At 53.5% G+C, this 14,688-nt stretch overlaps 1 protein-coding gene across 1 annotated transcript in view; it reads right to left on the reverse strand.

Moving 5' to 3' along the window:
• The window catches only part of WASF2 (WAS protein family member 2), a gene marked incomplete in the record, with an annotated part of 16,557 nt that extends 2,341 nt beyond the window's left edge, over positions 1-14,216 (reverse strand). Inside the window, 8 exon segments of the mRNA XM_021375329.1 lie at positions 1-231; positions 1,964-2,119; positions 3,601-3,731; positions 4,860-4,977; positions 6,092-6,245; positions 6,705-6,839; positions 10,714-10,867; positions 12,067-14,216. Coding sequence (XP_021231004.1) covers positions 1-231; positions 1,964-2,119; positions 3,601-3,731; positions 4,860-4,977; positions 6,092-6,245; positions 6,705-6,839; positions 10,714-10,843 — 1,055 coding nt within the window.

A 14,688-nucleotide genomic window follows, 5' to 3' on the forward strand; every position in this document is an offset into this window, starting at 1 on the left:
GGAGAGGGGGGAGGTGGGGTCCCTGGGGACGGGAAGCCCGCGGGGGGTGGCGGAGGAGGGGTGCTTCCCATCAGTGGCGGTGGCGGAGGCGGTGCTGGAGGGGGAGCAAAGCCCGGCCTGGCCCCGGCGGGGGATCCGATCGGAGGAGCCGGTGGCGGGTGGCTCGGGCTAACCAGGCTGGATCTTTTGGTCCCTCCAGAACCAGAACCTCTTTGGTTGTCTACAGGATAGCTGTTGCAACAGAAGGAGAGACAAATAAGGCTGTTAGCTGTGAGGTCAGACCGTACAGTCTCACTGTTAACGAGAATCATGTGCGTTTGCTGCAGTCCAGACAAAAATCTCACTTCCAGCCTTAACTGGTGTTTCCACGAGACCTCGCTCCTTGGGTTTTAGTTTTCTTGCAGGGTTTCTCTTGGCCACCACCACGAGAACAAAGGAGAGCTTCTGGGGACTGGCAGCGAGGCTATCATCTGTCCCATCTCCCCGGCTGACAAGAACACGAGCCATCTCACCTCCCTGCCAGAGGCCAGGCGTCACATCTGAGCTCAGAGAAGCCTCTTGGCTTAAGAGCTCCTGCAGCACTGCTAGCCGCAATCCCTCCACGCTGAGGTCAGACTTCTGACACGCCAAGCGGGGACATCTACCGTGATAAATGGCACAAGGACTGGTGGGGACGCCAGGAGAACATATGCTCTGAACACCTGCTAGGAACAGATCTCTTCACTGGATTCTGTGGCTCGGAGCTGGAGCGCAGCAACCACGTCTCACAGCTCACCGCGGGGACTGCAGGGACGAGCACCCAGTGTGAGCTTCGGGAGAACACCGAGTTCCCATTTATGGAAGCTGTGCTACAGCAGGGAACAACACTGCCCAGAAGATAGTGTAATACCCTACGTGCGTGCAAAGGAAGGCCTAAACCGATGACATCTTGCACTGTGAGGCAGAAGAGCTTCGGTACGTGTGCCACAAAAATGTCACAGTTTTTGGCAGCGCGCAGACGCTGATCCGTGACAGACCACTGGAGATCAAACCTCACTCCCAGGATTCTTTAAAAACAAACCACCAAAACAAAACCAGAGAGGGGAAGATCTCTGTGGCTGGGCAGAGATCTAAGGAACTGCATAAGGCAGCTTAAGCTTCATCTGAAAGCTCATTTCTGCTCTGCCCTAGAGGAACATGCTGCAGAGTGGAGTGCTTGGTCTCTCTGACACATCAGAAGAGGCTTTTCTGCAGCACCGCTGCCTCTGGATAAGATGGAGACAAGCGAACGCAGCCCTGTCTATCAGACACACTGTTACTGCCTTTAAGAAAAAACAAAAAGCTGCTCTCTCGTTTCCATCTATGCGTCTCAAGCCACGGCCGGACCATAGCTGTCGTCTCTGGAGGTGACTGGGAGTCACCATTTCATCTGATACAAAGCAGCTTCCCTGAACGTCTGCTGTGGAGGAGCCAGCTGGTGCGTTCGAGTCCTTCAAATTTTATTACATCTACATCTTCAGCGCCCACATCATGCATTTGTCAAAAATCACAGGGCAAATGGCAACAGCAAAGAAAACCACGAGTGAGAGAAACTCTTCTTTGCAAATGTCTATCAGGACCGTGAGCCTACATACACTGAAGAGCCATACTGGAAAAGAGGGACTGATCCAACCCATGCCATAGAGCCAGACCATTAAGTGCAACCCTGCTCTTTTAGAAAGCAGAACTACTCTGCCCGAGTTCTCCTCCACATCCATTCTCCCCTCTGTACACGAACAACAGCGGGGGCTGAGGAGCACAGAGAGCAGCTGTGCTGAGTGCAGCCCTGCCCCGCTCCGTGCTGCACCTCCCCTCCAGACAGGAGCACGCCGCTTCCCATCCAGCGCCCGCCGGGAAGCTCTGCTGCGCTATCTCAGCCTGTCTCCTGTCATCCTTTTACACCACCTACTACTCCCTGGTGACAGAAGGGATCCCGTAGGCTTACCTAAATTCCACCGGGGGTGGAGGCAGGCTGTCATCTGGGAACGAAGGAGGCGGTGGCACAATGGAGTCAGTCTGCGGCGGTGGCGGGTAGCAGTTCACGTCCATGCTTTCGTTGGAGCCGATGCTGCCGTTCTGATACACCATGTTAGAGGGGTACCTGGGAGAGGGAGGCGAGCGTTGTGCTTAAAGGGTTCAAAGTAACATCTCCAATTCGTTTTCCCCCTCGCTCACACGGGCATTGCCTCCTGGAAGGGTTACAGCGTTGCAGCTGTGCGGCAGTTCCACCAGCAGACCGCAGTGATATTAACCAAGTAGATGGATCAACCCGCAAGGCTCAGAAATTAGGTTTCCTAGCAGGAAGGCTTTCCCCAGCACAGCTGGACCTGCCTTTAGGTGGGACCTTATCAACCACCACAACAGGACACACGAAACAAAACCTGAAAGCAACAGTTAAAAAAAAAAAAAAAAAAAGCAGCCTCTATTTCTCAAAGCATCCTGTATGAAGAATCACGTATAGTTTACTCTGTGTAATTCTTTTGCTAGATACTCTCCTGCTCGGTCACTGCTACCACACACCAGAACATGGTTATGTATCTGAGCCAGCAATTAGAAAACCAAAGGCATTTTTTGAAGCATTTGATGATAGAAAAAATAAAAGAGTGCGTTTTGACCAACTTGGACTTGAAAGACTCCGAATCACACCGGGTATCACCAGTGACAAAGAAAAGAAAAGAGCTACTAAAAGGACACTGCAAATTAAGCTTGAGCACAGATGATCAGCGAGCACCCAGCAGCAAGCATCCATCCCAGGCTGAAGCTGTGCTGAGCAAGGGATGGCTCCTGCTCCAGTTGCAGTGGGCTCATCTCCCCGTGGGGCGAGCTGCTGGAACTGCTCCTCGAGCATTCAAATGCACGCACACATTTACACCAGAAAGCAGGAGCACGAAAGTGGTGCTGTTGTGCTGCTCGACTCCTCTGCTAGGAACCAAACCTGCTCTCCTATTAAACTAAGAGCAAGTTTTATTTTTAGCCGGAGAGTGTGATTTAAAGAGAGATTTTTCCTGTATGAAAGGAAGCTGCGAGGAGCAAGCAAGCGAGAAGTGCATTGTGGGGAATTCAGGCTGCTTCCAGCCTAGCTGGTGTCAAAAGTTAAATGAATTCCCAAGCCAAAAGCACGAAAGAGAGATCTGAGCTTGGAACACTTGGATGGGAACTGCCCCCGCTTCAACTTCAGGGCGTGAAGACGCATTTGTGAGATGTAACAAAGCCATCACACCACGCTACCCAGAACCCACCCTGCTCCTCAGCGCCAGGCTCGGTGCCACGGGGAGGGCACTGCCATGGGGCAGGGAGCCAGAGCTGCCCGTGCTCCGTGCCCACGAGGCAGGCAGCTGGGAGCAGCCTCCACGCCGAAGCTGTTCCTGCCACCTTGTTCGAGCCGTGTAGCTCCCTGATTTATTTAGCAAATTCTAAATCCGCAGATGGATTTACTTTGGAGAATCTGATTAGTGGCGGTATCGATCCGCGCTGCGCAGCAGATCTGGAGAAGCTGCAGAGCAGGGTGAACTGCATTACAATCAACAGCGCCTGCCTGCATCCCCTCGCTGGGGAGCAGAGCGCAGCCCCGGACTTGCTTACCCAGCAGGACCGTGTTTGTCCTTTATCTCAACAAATTCTTGTCCCATCTTCAGCTTCTCCCACTCTTCTTTCCGGGTTTTGATTTTCCGTGGGTTCACGTTTCCTCGGTTCGGATTCTCCTTTTTCTCTTTCTACGGGAGGAAAGGAAAGGGAGGAGGAATCAAACAAAAGCCTTATTCTGCTTTAAACTCGCTGGGAACAGGAAGGGATAGGACAGACCCGCAGCAGTTTCAAGAAAACACATTCTCCGAGAGGGCCGGGATTTGTCAATTCTCTTTCCCGACGGCTGAAAGCTCCCACCCAGACAAAGAAGATGGAGCAGGGAGAGCAGCAAAAAGGCACCACCCAGCTTCCTCAGCACAGCCCGGCACGACGCCAGGGTGACACCTGGGCACGGCCACCCCGGGGGCAGCGTGAGAGCTCCGCTTCCCCCCATCGATTCAGCTTCTGGCCTGCGTGGCAAGACTGCCAGATCTCAGCAGCACCTCGCCGCCGCTCAGCGCTCCGGGTGCGCGACGTGGGCGCCTGCCCACGAAGACGTGCGCTTTAGCGAGCCTCGTCCTCTGTGTTCTGACACGTCCTAGCACTCCCCTTTCTTACCCTGACTTGGGAAGAGCAGGATCTGCTTCGACGTTTAGGACTTTGGTTGCTCAGAAGCTAAATCAAGTGTGCTCCAACTGAAGCTTTTACGGTGGACCCCTTTACACGGGTCCAAACCCCCCTGGTAACCAAACCAGGAGCTTCACCCGGGGTTTGCAGCTTGCATGGCTTTGCTCAGCCTCCTGATGGCCCCCATTGAACATGATGGCTTATTCTGGTGCTCCTGAAGGGACGTTTTCTCCTTTTTTTTCCACTCTTCCCCAATAGAATTTATTACAGCACCTGACAAAGCGTGGTGCTGGGGCAGTGGGACGAGCAGACCCCCGTGCAGCATCCCCAGCACAGAGAACACGGACACGAGCCTCAACTCTGCTGACTGCATCAGCGCCGTGTTTGAAGACAACAAATTAAACCGTTCCAACGACACAAAGAAGATGGCATTTGGAAAAACAGATTAAGGGTATCTTTGTTGTCTCCTTTTTAATTAACGGCGATGAAAGTAAAGCGGATAAAAACTTCTCTGAATTGATCCCCAAAGAGCTTAAGAGAATAAACCTCAATTTTGGATAGCAACTTTGGAGCCCACAGTTCATTAACGCTTTCCTCCTCCTTTTCCACCCCGACGTGCTTCTGTTGGCAGAGATCTCCCATTCCCTCACCCTGTGCTTCCGCTTCTCTTTCATAATATCCTTGGTGTCCTGGAGCATTTTCTCTTTCCAAAGGTCAAAGAAATAGGAAGGATCCGTGTAGAATTTAAGTGCCTCCTTGCCATCGTCCCTAGAACAGGGAGGAGAAAACACACACAAAGAAGGGGCCAAGTCACGCAGCTGTTTGAAGCCCAAAGAAAATAAAAGTCACCGCCCCAGACAACAGATTAAAAGTCTGCAGTGAGAAGGTCAGCCGCTCCGCTCTCGCCTCTGTCCTCCATTTAAAAATAGGCAGCAGACCCACGGGAGCCAGCACTCGGCCCAGCTCTCCCCCCTGCCATCCCTTCTGCCCTCACACAAACTCTGGATTTCAGCACCTGAAGAACTTGGCTGCTCTGAACAGTCACCAAGAGAGCAGCAGGTCTCTCACTCCAACTCCCACTTGTTTGTGTTGGATTTTTGGTGTGAAAAAAATCTTCTCCAGCCCGGGAACCCTAAATCAGACCAGCAGCGTCCTTGAAACTCGTGCACACACACACACACACACACACACACACACACACACACACACTCACTCTCTCCTGCTTTGCAGTGCAGCTGCGTCTGGCAGAAGACAGTTGCCTCCAGCTATCTGTAATTACTTTTTACCTGTTCAAAAGATATTTATGGATGTGGGCTAAGTCTCTGTATTCTGACCCCCTTACTTCTACTATGTGCAGGATGACATGGCACAGCAGGACCGCTCGGGAGAACGGCTCCCACAGCCTAGGTCCCATCAGATGTCTCAGGCCAGGCATGGGAGGCCACAGGAAGCATCTCCAGGCCTACAGGAGCCTGCTGCAGCCACCTGGGAGACAGCCACACACAGATGCACGCTCTGCAGTTTGCAATGCGGCTTTCTGGAAAGAAGCCACGGGGCTACAGTGAAGCACAAGGAAAACGCATCATCTGCACAACACCTAGCATGTTTATGCAGAGCAAGCCAAGCCTTGCCCCAAGGCGGTCACAAAAGTGACAGCAGGTAACCAAACGTATCATTTTCTAGCTATGCTCATTTGTACAGCCTCGAAAGCAAAGTTTCACGTCATCCAAAGGATGGAGATTTCCCGGTGGATCTCCAACTCTATTTCCTATTGAAGATGGCTACTTCAATATAGCAGGGGATGGGAAATGACCTCAGCTGGCTGGGAGGAAGAAGCTTCCTCTGCAAGGGAACGTGTGCCTAAGGAGGTGCTTGGTGTTACCTATAAGGGGAAAGAATGTTGAGAGGTGGAGGAGTATTGCAGGTCCCATAGGTTTCAAGGACAGGCACTGGCAGAGAATCTCTATCGAAGAGCTTCTGGTCCTGAGTAGTGGAGCTTTTGAAGGCCTTCCTGGTGTTGATGCCTTGCAGGGAGACTGTAAGAAAGAGAAAAGAGCAAGTGAAGAGCAGCTTGACCCAGGCTGACGGCACTGAAGATCAAGCAGCAAACATCTGATTTCAGCTGGAGCTCTTGGCGTGCTTAGCACTTCTTAAGGTCAGGTTCCATTTCCCACAGATCTCTTGGGAAATCCATCAAATCTCAGACCACGCTGTGACAAGATCTGCTGCCGCAGAGACGTGGCTCAAGAGCTGCCAGTGTGGTTTCAAAGCCCTGCAAGCAAGACTTGGGGAGTCTATGGCCACCCAACCGCCGAAGAACGGGGTTCTGCACGGAGACCCGCTGACAAGCCAATCTCACCTCAGCGAGGTGGGCATCCACATGGCAATGCCAGGGAGGGGTAGAAACAGCCCCTCTTAGTCCAAGAGAAGACATTCTAACAGCACTTTAACCTTTAGCACGCTCTGTCTGCACGGACCGTGCTGCACTCCATTACCTTCCTCCTCCTTGGGATCCAGCTGAGTGACTTTGACTTGCAAGCGGTCAACTCTCTCGACAAGAACGCTCATCCGAGAGGCAAAAGTGTTGGCTTGAGTAAACAACTCTCCAAATATGTCTTCTGCAAATTTACCTGCAATATTAAAGGGACCACGTTACCCTCACAAGCCACATCAAAGCACATTCAATCTCCCACTTTGTTTTCTTGAAGGAAGAAGGAAAGAAAGAAGAATGAACCGTGTTTCTTTTCAAGTCTGCCAGGTGCAACGTCCGGGAAGATAACGCTCTCTTCCACCAAAACCTGATGTCTCTGAGGGATCTTTAGGCCACGAAGAAACAATTGAGACGTGCTTTCAAGTCGGTATTAAAGTAATGAAAAAGAGGGCTGACAACATAATGCTGGTCTGAATCCGGATGGGTCTGCAGGTCCTTTAAGATTCTCTGCTGCTCTGTTTATTAGACAAGACAACGCAGACTTTTATTGCTCTGGAGAAGCTCAAAGGCTCCTGGTCTCCAGCAGGCCTGCCTCCAGGGAAACTGGCACATATTTACAAGCTCAAAGAGCTCTGGAACCAGAGAGCAGACCCAGTCCTTGATCCTAAAGCCTGAGCTATAACCACAGACAAAAGCACTGACCCTTTTGTTCCTTCAGGTGGCAGTGTCTGAAAAATTGATGCGTTCACGTTTATTCTAAATCAAAACCAAAAGGGAACTTCTCCAACAGGAATATTCTCTCTGCAACAGCTTGGATTGCCCAGTGGGCTGCAATGACAAACACCATCCATCGTTTGGACGGCGAGAGCGCCTTGGGGCTTGGAGCGGGAGCTTGCTGCACCACTTACAAGCGGAACAAAAAGATGTCCCCAGTCCTCAAGAGTTTAAAACCCACATGTAAAATCTCTCCACAAGGAGAGATGACCACAGGTGGACAGAGAGGGGTGAACTGAAAGAAACACTGGAGCCTACAAGGAGCACCGCCTTTCTTGCTGCGCTCTCCAGCATAACCTGAAAGTGGGAACCCCAAATAACCAGGCAGAGGACAGCACTGATCCGATCTGGTTTGGCACTGACAGCAGCCAGCCCCATCGAGTTCCCACTGATGGGAAACATTCCCAGCCACGGCTGCTGAGTACGAGCCTGCTCCCCATCAGCCGCCTGGTTCTGTAAGCTCATCATCATCTGGTCAGCAGTTTGTCCTGGAATCTGCTGCTCCTAGAGCAGATCCTCTCCGACATTCAAGGAAGGATAACCGGTGGGAAGCACTGACTTTCATGCCAATTTTGGAAAATGTGGTTGTCTGCAGTAAGTCACGCCTGAAAGAGCCCCTTCCATGAGGCACAGCAATGGCAGCCACCAGTGCCCGTGCAAACACCCGCAGCAGTCTGAGCTCACACCCATGCCACAGGTTGCTCATTCCCCCCCAGCCCTTATCAGCGACTTGCTCAAAGTGCCACGCAGTTCCCCTTACACCGCCAAGCACGGAGAACAAGCCAGGTTAAAAATCAACCTCCTCCACCCCTTCTGGTGGCAGTGCCAGCTTCAAGTGCCTGTAGAAGGTAAATGCTGGATGTGAACTTCCACTGACCTCCTCCCTCCGCTCTCCTAGACAGCACTGATTCCACATAGGCTCTGCTAACGAGCCCAGCCAGCTCTCCCCAAACTCATGGGGAGGATTTTAGCCCTTAGGGGGCCCATGACCCCCCCCAAGGGCCGGACAGCTCTCGCTGCAGCCAGGTTCCATGAGGCACTCTGTGCTCACCGTCAGCACAAGACCAGCTCTCCTGCTTGACCAAAGGAAGCGAACACTTTACCCACATGATAATTTGTCGCCCCTCCCAGCAACAGCTCATCAAGTTGTAATTTGGTTCTAGGTTAACGAGAACCGAGAAGCATTCCCAAATTTCATAAGGAACTGCAACAAGCCGTAGGGAAGACTACTTGGGTTTGCGGTGCTGGGTGGCATGTTTCAAGCATAAAATAACCCAGAGAGCACTGCACGTGGTGTTCCCAGCCCTGGAAGGAGGGGGGGGTGGTCTGCATTCCCTCACCTGTGTAAGCACACTGGTCCTGAGTTAGCACCCAGGATCTCGCATACGCTCTGGTGTTCCATGTATGCTTTTAGATGGGGTAAGGCAGAGATTAATTTTTGGTTTAGTTACTTTGACTGTTGCAAAAGCGCAACTTACAATCAGAATTATCTTTGTCATGCACTGGCAGGAAGACAGACGGCGTGATTCAATTGGTCTCTCCATCTTTAGCTCGTGGATTCTATAACACAAGCGCACAGCCGGCTTCTACAGAGTGCTACCAGCTGCGATAGTAACGAAGGGTAAACTCACTGGAATATGAAAGTTTGACAAGATTTATGTTTGCATCTTTGTAAAGAGACCGTGGTGCACTAGGCATGGCTGATTATTCACTTGACAGAGCTGTCACAGCCTACTGAACCTGCTTCGCCTTCCTGCAGTGCTCAGCGTACGAGGTAGGAGTGGATTTCTTCCTCCAAATAAGAGAGGTACAGGAGGGGGGGGCAGGAGTTTGGTCACTTGGGTGCGAGCGCTGGCAGCAGCCGGTCTAAATAGCTTCATTTAAAACACTGCTGACCCCAGGGATGTGGCTGAGGGACGGTGCTCATCATCCCTGCCCGCTCCCCCTCGGCAGGGAGGCACACGAGCTGCAGCTGGAGCCGCCCCTCCTCGAGGTACCTGCCTCCGTCCCCGCACCGAAACGCGTCCCAGGGCAGCTCCCCAGGAAAGGAGCCCGGCTGCAATTCGGCTCCCAGAGCTTTGCTGCCTCCGCTGAGGCAGGCGAGGAGAAGCTTTGAATATCTGAGCCGCGCGCTGACGGCCTGAATCTGCGGGATCTCACCGGGGCTCGGTCACGCTCACCCGCTGCATGCCTTTGGACCGGGATTAGCTTTCTCTGCAGCTGAGATTTGCACGGCTTTACTGCCTCCTTCCTCCTCATTTCACATGCACGAGATGGATTTTACTCACCCTCCACAACCGTCTCGGCTGCCAGAGCCAACCGGCGAACAACAAGGGTCAGTCGAACGTGAGCGGGGAGGCAGGTCCTGCCTGAGCAGGGACATTGCCACAACCCAACAACAGAATGTGACACCGGCTGGCAGCGAGCACGGGCCCCATTTCAGCGGCAGCAATGGTTTCCCCTGCTGGAAGGAGACTGCAGCCGAGGTTCTCCTGCCACATTAGGCAAGGGGCTTACTTTGCAGAGCAAGCAGAAGCGCTTACCGACACCACCGATAAGCTCAACAATATATTAGTTTGACTCTCAGCGACTCGCTTCAAGGGCAAAGGCGGCTCATCAGAAGCCAGAGCATTTCGGGAGAGGAAGGAGTCATCCCACGGAGACTACAATTAACTCTTCTCTCCTCCTGTGGCACGTAGGCCCGCGTTTTCCCTGCGGCCTTTCCAAGGCTGTGGGGCAGCCCCCCGGAGAGCTGAGCTTGGCGCTGCCATTTGAGCGAGCAGCCCCGAGCCCCCGGCGCTCCGGAGGCAACGCGCGGGGACCTTGGGTCTTCCAAGGTAACAAACAGCAGGGGCAAACAGGCGGCTTCTGCACGGGCGCTTTAATTATCTTTCATTAAAAAGGAGACTACTTACACACCGTAGCTTCAGCACAGTCAAGCTCCATTTAGTAGCGCATGCAATTACAGGCACATTCTCTGACACAAGATCCTGGCTGCTCTGAGAGCCTCCCATTTTACAAGCCTGAGTTGTGCTCCATCCTTCCATCTGCAGCTTCGCCGCAGCCCTTCACACACGCACGCACACACATGCGCACACCCCCTCCCCAGTTTCTTCTAGATGGGGAAGGCAGCGGGACCGGGGATATGAAATTAGCATCGGATTTCTTCAGGAAAACATTTTAGCATTACCCGGGGAAGGCAGATGGGGGAGAAATAGGAACACAAGAGTAGAAAGGGAGCTAAATAAAGAGCACTAGCGACTCCTGAGGGCAACGCGCAGGCTCGCCATGGTACTCACTCAGGCTGCCCAGCTGTCGAATGACATTTGCCAGGGTGATGTTGGTCATGCATTCCAGCTCGCTTCGAACGCTAGGCAACGTCTGACGGCACAGGTGCCTTGGCTCAATGTTCCTCGTTACTAACGGCATGGTGGACCTGCTTCAGGCACTGTTCTGAAAGATGAAAAACAACCCAAAAAAGAAACAGGAAAGGATTACTCAACCGCAAATTCCAGGCACACCAGAGCCATGGTGTTCGTTTTTCCTGCTCTCAAATGGCTTTATTTATAAGCCTCCTTTCCCCCCCTTCCCCGACCTTATAAAACTGGTCCTTCAGAAATAAAGATCCCGCTGTTCTGGGACTCGCAGGGACAGCAGGGTCCCACCGGCCCAGGTACGGAGGCAGGGATGGAAAACTACGCAGCTTCCATCGCACGCGCGGCGCCGCCGGCATCGCCGCCGTTGTTCCCTTCCTCCCCATCCGCCGCCTCCGAGCAGCCTCCTTCCTCCCACGCTCACACACAGCATCTCAGGCGAGCCTCCGACCCCTTCTCCAGGAATATGTTGAACCGGAGATCGATAGCTTCGCTTAAACCGAGAGGACGAGGGCAAGAGATGGGGGTGGGGGGGAAATAAAGAGCGGCTCCTCCCGCGGCGGCACGCGGGGCTGCGCTGGAACAACAGGAAGCGCTCGCAGCTGACCAGGAAACTTTCGGTGCCTGCTCCTCGTCCTGCAGCCCGCGGCCGGCTTCCCTCGGGAAATCCCCCAGGGCCCAGGTTTACACTGGGCCATTGTTTTTGTGCTGGGGCAGTTGAATGGTAAGGGAGCTCTAATCAGGACGGAGCGCTCTCGGGAGCAGGACGGTGCCTCCGAGGGACAGAAATCTCCTTTGCCGCCGGGTCAAAGCGACAGCCATCCCTCGCATGATGCCTGCCCCCAAGAGGGGAGGACGCCTCGGAAGCAGAGCTCGGAGCAAGCGGTGCAACACGCACCCGAGACCTTCAAAACTCGGTGAAAGCAAATCCATCCCAACTTCGGGATTCATTGAGAAGGGGGAAGAACCACTTTTCTAGGTCGGCTGAGGAGCAGCCCAAGAGAAGCAGGCAGCTCCCATGTGATAGGCATGCTGATCTGCTCGGGCTGGGTGTAAAAATAAAACAGGAAGCTAACAGCTTGGGGAACATGGCTTCCTGTCACCAACAGCAAAAAACCAAGAACCATAAAAAATCAGCTGTTTGCTCTTGACTTTGAGCCACCCTTTGATAGTCTCTGTGGCAGCTGGCAGCTTATCTTTGAGGTCCAGGAGCCCTTCCTGGATGCTTTTCTATCAGGGTGTTAAGAGGAAGAAGTGGGCATTATCCCTCCTAATTACCTCACAAGCCAGATTTTGAATTGCTAAATGTGACCCATTAAGGCAGAGGAGTTGGAGTGCGGCAGCGCACCGGGCGCAGGGCTATCTCCAGGACAAGCAGATGGAGGATGCCATTTTGAGCCAGGGACCGCGTGCGCTCGCCCCTGCACCAGGGAAGGGGCCCCAGCATCATAAACCTCGGAGCAGAAGGGAGCGGGGTTCGCCTCCAGATAAATAAGAGCTGGGATTCTCCGAGGGCTGAGGTCCGCGCTGTTCTCTGCTGTGTCCAAGCGCTGCAGCAGCCACCAGCAACTGCTGAGATATTTAAAGAACAGGGTGAAGTGAGGAAGGACTCTGACCTTCGCTTCCCAACACCCCGTGTTTTATTGATTACAGCCCAAGCCCTACAATCTTTTGCCAGCTTTAGCGCTTTAAGCCAGACAAACTTTCCCAGCTCCCCCCAGACTGCAGTCTGCAGCTCTCATAAACAAGGCAGCATTTGCAGGCTGCCTGCATCGAGCTGCTCCCTCGTGCTCCCCAGGGCTCGGCCGGGGCAGCGCATGCGGTGGGAGCTGCAGAGCCGGGACAGACACGGAGCCTGGGCTGTAAGGGGGAAGAGATGCAAGCGTGCACGTGGAATAAAACAAAATAAACCAACAGAAAAACCGACCACAAAAGATGATACCTGTGCCAGGTCAGAGAGAAGCACTCATCTCTGCCTGTATATGGAGGAGAGCGCAGGAAAATGGAGTAATACCCCCCAAATACCAGTGCAGAAACACCAGCCCGGAATATGCCTGCACCTACACCTTGTCTGCCCCTTCCCTACCCCAAAACGTTCGGCTTCAAAGCCTGTTCTGAAACTAAAAGCAAAGAGTAGTGGTGCAAATCGCCCCTTTACAACTGCACTGCACAACGACAGCACCAATCTGCACCAGTGCAAGACAGCCAGCAGCGATAAGGGCTAAGAAAAAACACTCCCTTTATAGCCTAGCTCATCCTGGCAGCCACCCCCACCCTCCCAGCACAGCCTGCCACACTCCACTGCAGAATCAAGAGTTTCGCCCTTGTGATGGCTCCGACAGCCTCCCCGCACAGCACGGCAGCGCTGCTGCTTCCCAAGGCAACGGGGACGGCCCTGCTGCCCCTAACCCCAGCCAGGAGCTGGCAGGCAGCAGTGAGACGTGAAGGCATTAACCCTGCAGAGCGCCGGAGACCAGCGAGGCACGAAGGATGGGATGGCGGCGGGCAGCCGCCCCTCTGCTCCTGGAGCAGCGCTGGGATGAGAGGCACTGAAAGCAACATTCCCTCTCCCCTCAGCGCTGAGGTTTCAGGTGTTTTTACAGCACGGAGGGAGGAAATCTGGGACCTACAGAGCCCGGCGGCAACGTCAGGAAAAAAGCGGTGCCCCCACCAGAAGGCACTTCCCTGGTGGACCTCCTTCTTCCCCATCAGCCTTTGGTGGGAAGGTATAGAGATAACAGCTAATGGGCTCCTGTAAAACCTTCATGCCTCATGAGTAGGTGGGACAAAGATTAATAGTCTGGATTGGAAAATAAGTGGTGTATTTTGAAAGCGGCAGCCGGGAGGGGCAGGAAATAAAGCGTGGAGAAGGGACAGCGCCTGAGAGCAGAGGGAGAAGGAGGAAGCAAAATGCTGCAGCCAGCACGAGGCGAGCAGCTGGGGGCAGGGGAGGGACACAGCAACCGAAACAAGGAAGGGCCAGCCCGAAAAAAGCTTTCCAGGAGGTTCCTGCTTTTATTCTTTAAAAGAGTCATTAAGAAACTGATTGACAGCACGCTACCGGCGAGGGCCATCCAGAACCGCTTTCCTTTCCATAGTCAGGGCATGACAGCACAGCAGTTTTCCACCCCAGCTAGCCAGAGTGGTCATCAGGCATTAGTCACTGTCACGTAACTACTGCAGACCATACATTATAACTAAATCCTACCGTTCAGAAGCAAGCTAAATGAATCGCGGGGCCCAAAATGAATAAATAAACAAGCAAATCCTTATCTTTGGGGCAAAGATAAGCATTCCCACTTGCTCGTTAATGCTGAAGGTGAGGTTTGTTCCGATGCCAGAGGTTCGGGGTGCGCACGCTGCTTATGGCAAACTGCAGGGCACGCAGCACCTGCCCCAGCCTCGCTGCCATCGGGGAGGACACAGAAGCAAGAGGAAAAGCGGCTCTGAAACACGACTGCCTGCAACAGATTTCTAATGAATATGGAGGGGGGGGGAAAAAAAAAAAAAAAAGGCATCAAACTGCAAAGCAGCTCGAGCTGCGAGTGCAGACGCTGCGTGCTCTTTGCTGGGTGCAGGAGGCTGCTGCTTGGGAGAGTGGAAGGGAAACGCGCCGGCGCCGCTCGTGTGCCGAAGCCAGCCACGCTGCGGCACGCGGGGACGCTCGCAACGCCGTCCTCAAAAAAAACAGCAAGGAAGGGTTTTTCTCAAGTTCACAAATGTTTTTTTTTTTTCCCCTCGCCCTTCTCTTGAAGCAGCACCTCCCTACCTGCTTGGGGCAAGCATTTCTTCTCCAGTCTCCAAGCCACGGCTTGAATCACGAAGGCCCCAAGCCTCGCCGTGCCGGCGGTGACTAAGAGTCAAACCACACAGAGCCCAGCCTGGCCCCCAGCTCCCCCC

The sequence above is a fragment of the Numida meleagris genome, chromosome 22 (genome assembly GCF_002078875.1).
Source record: "Numida meleagris isolate 19003 breed g44 Domestic line chromosome 22, NumMel1.0, whole genome shotgun sequence".
NCBI classification, from domain to species: domain Eukaryota; kingdom Metazoa; phylum Chordata; class Aves; order Galliformes; family Numididae; genus Numida; species Numida meleagris.